This window comes from Salvelinus fontinalis, chromosome 25, assembly GCF_029448725.1.
Source record: "Salvelinus fontinalis isolate EN_2023a chromosome 25, ASM2944872v1, whole genome shotgun sequence".
Taxonomy (NCBI): domain Eukaryota; kingdom Metazoa; phylum Chordata; class Actinopteri; order Salmoniformes; family Salmonidae; genus Salvelinus; species Salvelinus fontinalis.
The window spans coordinates 34665928-34678427 of record NC_074689.1 but is presented as its reverse complement, the minus strand read 5'-3'; the positions used below and the strand labels follow the sequence as shown (position 1 = coordinate 34678427).

Sequence of the window (12500 nt, the reverse complement as noted above, 5' to 3'; positions counted from 1 at the left end):
GCCCCGTTGGAGTCAGGAATCAGTCCTCTGTGCCCCGTAGGAGTCAGGACTCAGTCCTCTGTGCCCCGTAGGAGTCAGGACTCAGTCCTCTGTGCCCCGTAGGAGTCAGGACTCGGTCCTCTGTGCCCCGTAGGAGTCAGGACTCAGTCCTCTGTGCCCCGTAGGAGTCAGGACTCAGTCCTCTGTGCCCCTTAGAAGTCAGGACTCAGTCCTCTGTGCCCCGTAGGAGTCAGGACTCAGTCCTCTGTGTCCCTTAGAAGTCAGGACTCAGCCCTCTGTGCCCTTTATGAGTCAGGACTCAGTCCTCTGTGCCCCGTAGGAGTCAGGACCCAGTCCTCTGTGCCCCGTAGGAGTCAGGACCCAGTCCTCTGTGCCCCGTAGGAGTCAGGACTCAGTCCTCTGTGCCCCGTAGGAGTCAGGACTCAGTCCTCTGTGTCCCTTAGAAGTCAGGACTCAGTCCTCTGTGCCCCTTAGGAGTCAGGACTCAGTCCTCTGTGCCCCTTAGGAGTCAGGACTCAGTCCTCTGTGCCCTTTAGGAGTCAGGACTCAGTCCTCTGTGCCCTTTAGGAGTCAGGACTCAGTCCTCTGTGCCCCGTAGGAGTCAGGACTCAGTCCTCTGTGCCGCGTAGGAGTCAGGACTCAGTCCTCTGTGCCCCGTAGGAGTCAGGACTCAGTCCTCTGTGCCCCTTAGAAGTCAGGACTCAGTCCTCTGTGCCCCGTAGGAGTCAGGACTCAGTCCTCTGTGTCCCTTAGAAGTCAGGACTCAGTCCTCTGTGCCCTTTAGGAGTCAGGACTCAGTCCTCTGTGCCGCGTAGGAGTCAGGACTCAGTCCTCTGTGCCCCGTAGGAGTCAGGAATCAGTCCTCTGTGCCCCGTAGGAGTCAGGACTCAGTCCTCTGTGCCCTTTAGGAGTCAGGACTCAGTCCTCTGTGCCCCGTTGGAGTCAGGACTCAGTCCTCTGTGCCCTTTAGGAGTCAGGACTTAGTCCTCTGTGCCCCTTAGGTGTCAGGACTCAGTCCTCTGTGCCCCTTAGGAGTCACGACTCAGTCCTCTGTGCCCCGTAGGAGTCAGGACTCAGTCCTCTGTGCCCCGTAGGAGTCAGGACTCAGTCCTCTGTGCCCCGTAGGAGTCAGGACTCAGTCCTCTGTGCCCCGTAGGAGTCAGGACTCAGTCCTCTGTGCCCCGTAGGAGTCAGGACTCAGTCCTCTGTGTCCCTTAGAAGTCAGGACTCAGTCCTCTGTGCCCTTTAGGAGTCAGGACCCAGTCCTCTGTGCCCCGTTGGAGTCAGGAATCAGTCCTCTGTGCCCCGTAGGAGTCAGGACTCAGTCCTCTGTGCCCCGTAGGAGTCAGGACTCAGTCCTCTGTGCCCCGTAGGAGTCAGGACTCAGTCCTCTGTGCCCCGTAGGAGTCAGGACTCAGTCCTCTGTGCCCCGTAGGAGTCAGGACTCAGTCCTCTGTGCCCCGTAGGAGTCAGGACTCAGTCCTCTGTGCCCCGTAGGAGTCAGGACTCAGTCCTCTGTGCCCCGTAGGAGTCAGGACTCAGTCCTCTGTGCCCCGTAGGAGTCAGGACTCAGTCCTCTGTGCCCCGTAGGAGTCAGGACTCAGTCCTCTGTGCCCCGTAGGAGTCAGGACTCAGTCCTCTGTGCCCCGTAGGAGTCAGGACTCAGTCCTCTGTGTCCCTTAGGAGTCAGGACTCAGTCTCCTTTGCCCCTTAGGAGTCAGGACTCAGTCCTCTGTGCCCTTTAGAAGTCAGGACTCAGTCCTCTGTGTCCCTTAGAAGTCAGGACTCAGTCCTCTGTGCCCCTTAGAAGTCAGGACTCAGTCCTCTGTGCCCCGTAGGAGTCAGGACTCAGTCCTCTGTGCCCCGTAGGAGTCAGGACTCACTCCTCTGTGACCCTTAGGAGTCAGGACTCAGTCCTCTGTGCCCCGTAGGAGTCAGGACTCAGTCCTCTGTGCCCCGTAGGAGTCAGGACTCAGTCCTCTGTGCCCCTTAGAAGTCAGGACTCAGTCCTCTGTGTCCCTTAGAAGTCAGGACTCAGTCCTCTGTGCCCCGTAGGAGTCAGGACTCAGTCCTCTGTTCCCCTTATGAGTCAGGACTCAGTCCTCTGTTCCCCTTATGAGTCAGGACTCAGTCCTCTGTGCCCCGTAGGAGTCAGGACTCAGTCCTCTGTTCCCCTTATGAGTCAGGACTCAGTGAGTGTGTGCTGCTTTAATCTGTGTGTTTGTGTGTTTGTGTATTGCAGTGTCTATTGTGAGGTGGAGCAGAGTGCCCTGTGTAGCGGTTTGACGCCCCCCGAGCTCAAGCCCTTTAGCTCTCTGGCAGGCTTCCAGACGGCCCCCCGTGATGCAGGACAGTGTCTCAGGCAAGGACACCTAACCCCAACCACTACCTACGACCTCTAACCCCAGACGATACCTCTATAACCCCTGAAACAGCCTATCGGCCATGATATAAAGGACTATATATAGCATGTTGTAATCCTAGATGGGATTTTAACCTCTAACCCTGACTAACCTCTAACCATTACTAACCTCTAACCCTTACTAACCTCTAACCCTTACTAACCTCTACTCCTTACTAACCTCTAACCCTTACTAACCTCTAACCCTTACTAACCCTTAATAACCTCTAACCCTTACTAGCCTCTAACCCTAACCCTTACTAACCTCTAACCATAACCCTTACTAACCCTAACCCTTACTAACCACTAACCCTTACTAACCTCCAACCCTTACTAACCTCTAACCCTAACCCTTACTAACCTCTAACCCTAACCCTTACTAAACTCTAACCCTTACTAACCTCTAACCCTTACTAACCTCTACCCTTACTAACCTCTACCCCTTACTAACCTCTAACCCTTACTAACCCCTAACCCTTACTAACCTCTAACCCTTACTAACCTCTAACCCTAACCCTTACTAACCTCTAACCCTAACCCTTACTAACCTCTAACCCTTACTAACTTCTAACCCTAACCCTTACTAACCTCTAACCCTAACCCTTACTAACCCTAACCCTTACTAACCTCTACCCTTACTAACCTCTAACCCTTACTAACCTCTAACCCTTACTAACCTCTAACCTCTAATTCTTACTAACCTCTAACCCTTGCAAACCTCTAACCCGTACTAACCTCTAACCCTTACTAACAGCTAACCCTTACTAACCTCTAACCCTTACTAACCTCTACCCTTACTAACCTCTAACCCTTACTAACCTCTACCCTTACTAACCTCTAATCTCTAACCCTTACTAACCTCTACCCTTACTAACCTCTACCCTTACTAACCTCTAACCTCTAACCCTTACTAACCTCTACCCTTACTAACCTCTAACCTCTAACCCTAACCCTTACTAACCTCTAACCCTAACCCTTACTAACCTCTAACCCTAACCCTTACTAACCTCTAACCCTTACTAACCTCTAACCCTTACTAACCTCTAACCCTAACTAACCTCTAACCCTAACCCTTACTAGCCTCTACCCCTTACTAACCTCTAACCTTACTAATCTCTAACCCGTACTAACCTCTAACCCTTACCCTTACTAACCTCTAACCCTTAGTAACCTCTAACTCTTACTAACCTCTAACCCTTACTAACCTCTAACCCTAACCCTTACTAACCTCTAACCCTTAATAACCTCTAACCCTTACTAACCTCTAACCCTAACTAACCTCTAACCCTAACCCTTACTAGCCTCTACCCCTTACTAACCTCTAACCTTACTAATCTCTAACCCGTACTAACCTCTAACCCTTACTCTTACTAACCTCTAACCCTTAGTAACCTCTAACTCTTACTAACCTCTAACCCTTACTAACCTCTAACTCTTACTAACCTCTAACCCTTACTAATCTCTAACCCTAACTAACCTCTAACCCTAACCCTTACTAGCCTCTACCCCTTACTAATCTCTAACCCTTACTAACCTCTAACCCTTACTAACCTCTAACCCTTACTAACCTCTAACCCTTACTAACCTCTAACCCTAACTAACCTCTAACCCTAACCCTTACTACCCTCTACCCCTTACTAATCTCTAACCCTTACTAACCTCTAACCCTTACTAATCTCTAACCCTTACTAATCTCTAACCCTTACTAACCTCTAACCCTAACCCTTACTAATCTCTAACCCTTACTAACCTCTAACCCTTACTAACCCTAACCCGTACTAACCTCTAACCCTTAATAACCTCTAACCCTTACTAACCCCTAACCCTTACTAACCCATACTAACCTCTACCCTTACTAACCTCTACCCTTACTAACCTCTAACCCTTACTAACCTCTAACCCTTACTAACCCCTAACCCTTACTAACCCTTACTAACCTCTAACCCTTACTAACCCTAACCCTTACTAACCTCTAACCCTTACTAACCTCTAACCCTTACTAACCTCTAACCCTTACTAACCTCTAACCCTTACTAACCCTAACCCGTACTAACCCTAACCCTTACTAACCTCTAACCCGTACTAACCTCTACCCTTACTAACCCTAACCCTTACTAACCCGTACTAACCTCTAACCCGTACTAACCTCTACCCTTACTAACCCTAACCCTTACTAACCTGTACTAACCTCTAACCCTAACTCTTACTAACCTCTAACTCTTACTAACCCTAACCCGTACTAACCTCTAACCCTTACTAACCCTAACCCGTACTCACCTCTAACCCTAACCCTTACTAACCTCTAACCCTTACTAACCTCTAACCCGTACTAACCTCTAACCCGTTCTAACCTCTAACCCTTACTAACCCCTAACCCTTACTAACCTCTAACCCTTACTAACCCCTAACCATTACTAACCCTAACCCTTACTAACCTCTAACCGTTACTAACCTCTAACCCTTACTAACCTCTAACCATTACTAACCCTAACCCTTACTAACCTCTAACCCTTACTAACCTCTAACCCTTACTAACCCCTAACCCTTACTAACCCCTAACCCTTACTAACCTCTAACCCTTACTAACCTCTAACCCTTACTAACCCCTAACCCTTACTAACCTCTAACCCTTACTAACCTCTAACCCTTACTAACCCCTAACCATTACTAACCCTAACCCTTACTAACCTCTAACCCTTACTACCCCTTACTAACCCCTAACCCTTACTAACCCCTAACCCTTACTAACCCTAACCCTTACTAACCCCTAACCTCTAACCCTTACTAACCCCTAACCCTTACTAACCCCTAACCCTTACTAACCCCTAACACTTACTAACCTCTAACCCTTACTAACCTCTAACCCTTACTAACCCCTAACCCTTACTAACCCCTAACCCTTACTAACCTCTAACCCTTACTAACCCCTAACCCTTACTAACCTCTAACTTACTACTTGTTCGAATTTTGTCCTCTCTAGCTTGACCATTTAGTGACTGCCGACTGTACACAAACCCCGGACACTGTACACTAAGCCTGAACCCTGTACACTAACCCTGAACACTAACCCTGAACACTAACCCTGAACACTAACCCTGAACACTAACCCTGAACACTAACCCTGAACACTAACCCTGTAAACTAACCATGTACACTAACCCTGAACACTGAACACTAACCCTGAACACTAACCCTGAACACTATCCCTGTACACTAACCATGTACACTAACCCTGAACACTGAACACTAACCCTGAACACTAACCCTGTACACTAACCATGTACACTAACCCTGAACACTGAACACTAACCCTGAACACTAACCCTGAACACTATCCCTGTACACTAACCATGTACACTAACCCTGAACACTGAACACTAACCATGAACCCTGAACACTAACCCTGTACACTAACCCTGAACACTAACCCTGTACACTAACCCTGTACACTAACCCTGTACACTAACCCTGTACACTAACCCTGAACACTATCCCTGTACACTAACCCTGAACACTAACCCTGTACACTAACCCTGAACACTAACCCTGTACATTAACCCTGTACACAAACCCTGTACACTAACCCTGAACCCTGTACACTAACCCTGAACACAAACCCTGAACACTAACCCTGAACCCTGTACACTGACCCTGTACACTGACCCTGAACACTAACCCTGAACACTAACCCTGTACACTAACCCTGAACCCTGAACACTAACCCTGAACACTAACCCTGAACCCTGTACACTAACCCTGAACACTAACCCTATACACTAACCCTGAACACTAACCCTGAACACTAACTCTGAACAATAACCCTGAACACTAACCCTGTACACTAACCCTGGACACTAACCCTGTACACTGACCCTGAACACTAACCCTGAACACTAACCCTGTACACTAACCCTGAACCCTGAACACTAACCCTGAACACTAACCCTGAACACTAACCCTGAACACCAACCCTGAACACTAACCCTAAACCTTGAACACTAACCCTGTACACTGACCCTGAACCCTAAACCCTGCACACTAACCCTGAACACTAACCCTGAACACCAACCCTGAACACTAACCCTAAACACTGAACACTAACCCTGAAAACTAATCCTGAACCCTGTACACTAACCCTGAACACTAACCCTGAACACTAACCCTGAACCCTCTACACTAACCCTGAACACTAACCCTGAACCCTGTACACTAACCCTGAACCCTGTACACTAACCCTGAACACAAACCCTGTACACCAACCCTGAACCCTGTACACTAACCCTGAACACAAACCCTGAACACTAACCCTGAACCCTGAACACTAACCCTGAATCCTGTACACTAACCATGAACCCTGAACACTAACCCTGAACACTAACCATGAACCCTGAACACTAACCCTGAACACTAACCCTTAACCCTGAACACTAACCCTGAACACTAACCCTGAACACTTACCCTAAACCCTGAACACTAACCCTGAACACTAACCCTAAACCCTGAACACTAACCCTGGACACTAACCCTGAATACTAACCCTAAACCCTGAACGCTAACCCTGAGCACTAACCCTGAACACTAACCCTAAACCGTGAACACTAACCCTGAACACTAACCCGGAACACTAACCCTAAACCCTGAACAATAATCCTGTACACTAACCCTGGACACTAACCCTAAACCCTGAATACTAACCCTGAATACTAACCCTGAACACTAACCCTGAACACTAACCCTGAACACTAACCCAGAACACTAACCCTAAACCCTGAACACTAACCCTGAACACTAACCCTGAACACTAACCCTAAACCCTGAACAATAACCCTGTACACTAACCCTGGACACTAACCCTAAACCCTGAATACTAACCCTGAACACTAACCCTAAACCCTGAACACTAACCCTGAACACTAACCCTGAACACTAACCCTGAACACTAACCCAGAACACTAACCCTAAACCCTGAACACTAACCCTGAACACTAACCCAGAACACTAACCCTGAACACTAACCCTGCACACTAACCCTGAACACTAACCCTGAACACTGAACACTAACCCTGAACACTAACCCAGAACACTAACACTAAACCCTGAACAATAACCCTGAACACTAACCCTGAACACTAACCCTGAACACTGAACACTAACCCTGAACACTAACCCTGAACACTAACCCTGAACACTAACCCTGAACACTAACCCTGAACACTAACCCTGAACACCAACCCTGAACACTGAACACTAACCCTGAAAACTAATCCTGAACCCTGTACACTAACCCTGAACACTAACCCTGAACACTAACCCTGAACCCTGTACACTAACCCTGAACACTAACCCTGAACCCTGTACACTAACCCTGAACCCTGTACACTAACCCTGAACACAAACCCTGAACACTAACCCTGAACCCTGAACACTAACCCTGAACACTAACCCTGAACCCTGTACACTAACCATGAACCCTGTACACTAACCATGAACACTAACCATGAACCCTGAACACTAACCCTGAACACTAACCCTTAACACTGAACACTAACCCTGAACACTAACCCTGAACACTAACCCTAAACCCTGAACACCAACCCTGAACACTAATCCTAAACCCTGAACACTAACCCTGAGCACTAACCCTGTACACTAACCCTAAACCCTGAACACTAACCCTGAACACTAACCCTGAACACTAACCCTAAACCCTGAACAATAACCCTGTACACTAACCCTGGACACTAACCCTAAACCCTGAACACTAACCCTGAACACTAACCCTAAACCCTGAACACTAACCCTGAACACTAACTCAGAACACTAACCCTAAACCCTGAACACTAACCCTGAACACTAACCCTGAACACTAACCCTGAACCATGAACACTAACCCTGAACACTAACCATGTACACTAACCCTGAACACTAACCATGAACCCTGAACACAAACCCTTAACCCTGAACACTAACCCAGAACACTAACCCTAAACCCTGAACACTAACCCTGAACACTAACCCTGAACACTAACCCTGAACAATAACCCTGAACACTAACCCTAAACCCTGAACACTAACCCTGAACACTAACCCTGAACACTAACCCTAAACCCTGAACACTAACCCTGAACACTAACCCTGAACACTAACCCTTAACCCTGAACACTAACCCAGAACACTAACCCTAAACCCTGAACAATAACCCTGAACACTAACCCTAAACCCTGAACACTAACCCTGTACACTAACCCTGAACACTAACCATGAACCCTGAACACTAACCCTGAACATTGAACCCTGAAGTACTATGCTTAAACTTCACCTCCCTGTCTCTATCTCTCTATCTATCTATATATATATCTACAGGACCAGTCAAAGTTTGGACACATCTACTCATTCAAGGGTTTTTCTTTATTTGTACTATTTTCTACATTGTAGAATAATAGTGAAGACATCAAAACTATGAAATAACACATATGGACTCATGTAGTGACCAAAAAAGTGTTAAATAAATCAACATATATTTTAGATTTGAGATTCTTCAAAGTAGCCACCTTTTGCCTTGATGACAGCTTTACACACTCTTGGCATTTCTCTCAACCAGCTTCACCTGGAATGCTTTTCCAACAGCCTTGAACGAGTTCCCACATATGCTGAGCACTTGTTGGCTGCTTTTCCTTCACTCTGCGGTCCAACTCATCCCAAACCATCTCAATTGGTTTGAGGTCGGGTGATTGTGGAGGCCAGGTCATCTGATGCAGCACTCCATCACTCTCCTTCTTGGTCAAATAGCCCTTACACAACCTGGAGGTGTGTTTTGGGTCATTGTCCTGTTGAAAAACAAATCATTGTCCCACTAAGCACAAACCAGATGGGATGGCGTATCGCTGCTGAGATCATCCGTTCACCTACTCCGCGCCTCACAAAGACACGGCGGTTGGAAACAAAAATCTCACATTGGGACTCATCAGACCAAAGGACAGATTTCCACCGGTCTAATGTCCATTGCTCGTGTTTCTTGGCCCAAGCAAGTCTCTTCTTCTTATTGGTGTCCTTTAGTAGTGGTTTCTTTGCAGCAATTCGACCATGAAGGCCTGATTCACACAGTCTCCTCTGAACAGTTGATGTTGAGATGTGTCTGTTACTTGAACTCTGTGAAGCATTTATTTGGGCTGTAATCTGAGACTGGTAACTCTAATGAATTTATCCTCTGCAGCAGAGGTAACTCTGGGTCTTCCTTTCCTGTGGCGGTCCTCATGAGAGACAGTTTCATCATATCCTCTGCAGCAGAGGTAACTCTGGGTCTTCCTTTCCTGTGGCGGTCCTCATGAGAGACAGTTTCATCATATCCTCTGCAGCAGAGGTAACTCTGGGTCTTCATTTCCTGTGGCGGTCCTCATGAGAGACAGTTTCATTATAGCGCTTGATGGTTTTTGCGACTGCGCTTGAAGAAACTTTCAAAATTATTAATTTCTTAAAGTAATGATGGACTGTCATTTCTCTTTGCTTATTTGAGCTGTTCTTGCCATAATATGGACTTGGTCTATTACCAAATAGGGCTATCTCCTGTATACCACCCCTACCTTGTCACAACACAACTGTTTGGCTCAAACACATTAAGAAGGAATGCAATTCCCCAAATTAACTTTTAACTTGGCACACCTGTTAATTGAAATGCATTCCAGGTGACTACCTCATGAAGCTGGTCTAAAATATAGATATAAAATATATCTATAAAATATAGATATAAAATACAGATATATTTGGATTTGTTTAACACCTTTTTGGTTACTACATGATTCCATATGTGTTATTTAATAGTATTGATGTCTTCACTATTATTCTACAATGTAGAAAAGTAGTAACAATAAAGAAAAGCCCTTGAATGAGTAGGTGTGTAAACTTTTGACTGGTACTGTATATAAATGGACGTAGGCTTTTATATGCTAGGCTAACTTGCTGCTTCTTAGTGCTCTTGCATAGTAGCGTATTTTCTATAGTAACTAATTTACACACACACACACACCCAAATGTCTGCTTGCCTAAGTGCTAGTCATTCAATCCGATATCGACCCCCAGTACACTAAAACAAGCTATAGGTTTGCATTACATCTTTTTTGGGGCAATGCGAGCATCAAACAGACTAATTTGTACTAACCATGTCATAAGGACTGTCATAACCCTGTCATAACGTCCATGCTGTCAGTGGATAAGGCTGAGTCTCTTCTACTGGTCAACTGATTGTCTGTCTCCTCTACCTCTCTCCTTCCTGTCCTCTCTATTCCCCCCTCTCCTCTCTCCCCTCTCCTCTCTCCTCTCCTTCCTCTCTCTCCTCCCCTCTCTCTCCTCTCCCTCCTACCTCTCTACTCTCCATCCCTCTCTCCCCTCTCCTCTCCTTTCCCTCCCCATATCTCCCCTCTCTCTCCTCCCCTCTCTCCTCTCCATCCCTCTCTCTCCTCTCTTCTCTCTCCTCCCCTCTCTCCCCTCTCCTCTCCTTTCCCTCCTCTCTCCTCTCCTCTCTCCCCTCTCCCTCCTCTCTCCCCTCTCTCTCCTCTCCTCTCCCTCCTCACCCTCCTCCCTCTCTATTCTTCATCCCTCTCTCCCCTCTCCTCTCCTTTTCCTCCTCTCCCCTCTCCTCTCCTTTCCCTCCTCTCTCTCCTCTCCTCTCTCCCCTCTCCCTCCTCTCTCCCCTCTCTCTCCTCTCCTCTCCCTCCTCACCCTCCTCCCTCTCTACTCTCCATCCCTCCTCTCTCTCTACTCTTCATCCCTCTCTCCCCTCTCCTCTCCTTTTCCTCCTCTCTCTCCTCTCCTCTCTCTCCTCTACCTCCTCCCTCTCTCTCCTCTCCCTCCTCGCTCTCTACTCTTCATCCCTCTCTCCCCTCTCCTCTCCTTTTCCTCCTCTCTCTCCTCTCCTCTCCTCTCCCTCCTCCCTCTCTCTCCTCACCCTCCTCCCTCTCTCTCCTCACCCTCCTCCCTCTCTACTCTCCATCCCTCCTCTCTCCCCCCTCTCTCTCCCCCCCTCTCTCCCCCTCTACAGTATCACCACTAAGTTGGAGCGTGCCCTGGAGAAGGTGGCCCCCCTGCTGAGGGAGATCTTTGTGGACTTTGCTCCGTTCCTCTCTAGGACCCTGCTGGGTAGCCACGGCCAGGAGCTGCTCATTGAAGGTACAGGTGCTGTACACGCCTTTATCTTCTACCTGGCGTCTCTATGTGGAGTGAGTCCCCCATTCACTGTCCAGTTCTCACCGCGCTGCTGTCACTGCTCACACTGCGCTCTGCTGTGTGTGTGTGTGTGTGTGTGTGTGTGTGTGTGTGTGTGTGTGTGTGTGTCTGTGTGTGTCTGTGTGTGTCTGTGTGTGTCTGTGTGTGTCTGTGTGTGTGTGTGTGTGTGTGTGTGTGTGTGTGTGTGTGTGTGTGTGTGTGTTTCTATTGGCTAGCTACCTTACCCATCAGGTATGATCGATGATAATACTTTGCAGGCTGAATAAACAAGACTATCAGTATAAAGTGCTTCATGTTCCTACTGCAGTTTACTATATTAATGATGTAGTACATTCTCCTGTACACCCTGGTACTACAGTGTAGTTGTATTGAAACATGTACAGTATCTTGTACCAAAGAGTGTACCCACTTTCCACCTGCTTCCTGTCTGTCTGTATGTCTCAACCACTGTCTCTCTGTCTCACTGTCAATCCTGTCTCTCTGTCTCATTGTCTTAAAACCTTTCTTCTCTGCGTTCTAGTAACTTCTCTCTCTCTCCCCCCTCCCTTCTCTCTCTCTCTCCCCTCCCTCCCTTCTCTCTCTCTCTCTTTCTCTCTCCCCTCCCTTCTCTCTCTTTCTCTCTCTCTCCCCTCCCTTCTCTCTCTCTCTCTCTCTCTCTCCCCTCCCTTCTCTCTCTCTCTCCCCTCCCTTCTCTCTCTCTCTTTCTCTCTCCCCTCCCTTCTCTCTCTTTCTCTCTCTCTCTCCCCTCCCTTCTCTCTCTCTCTCTCTCTCTCTCTCTCTCTCTCTCTCCCCTCCCTTCTCTCTCTCTCTCCCCTCCCTTCTCTCTCTCTCTCCCCTCACTTCTCTCTCTCTCTTTCTCTCTCCCCTCCCTTCTCTCTCT

The 12500-nt window shown here is 47.8% G+C and overlaps 1 protein-coding gene across 1 annotated transcript in view; it reads left to right on the top strand.

Annotated features, from left to right (window-relative positions):
• LOC129823350 (neurobeachin-like) overlaps nucleotides 1–12500 on the top strand; it is a 402752-nt gene that overhangs the window by 323245 nt on the left and 67007 nt on the right. The window contains exons 36-37 of the mRNA XM_055882274.1: nucleotides 2243–2362; nucleotides 11436–11569. Of these exons, the coding sequence (XP_055738249.1) occupies nucleotides 2243–2362; nucleotides 11436–11569 (254 nt within the window). The remainder of the gene's footprint in view (nucleotides 1–2242; nucleotides 2363–11435; nucleotides 11570–12500) is intronic.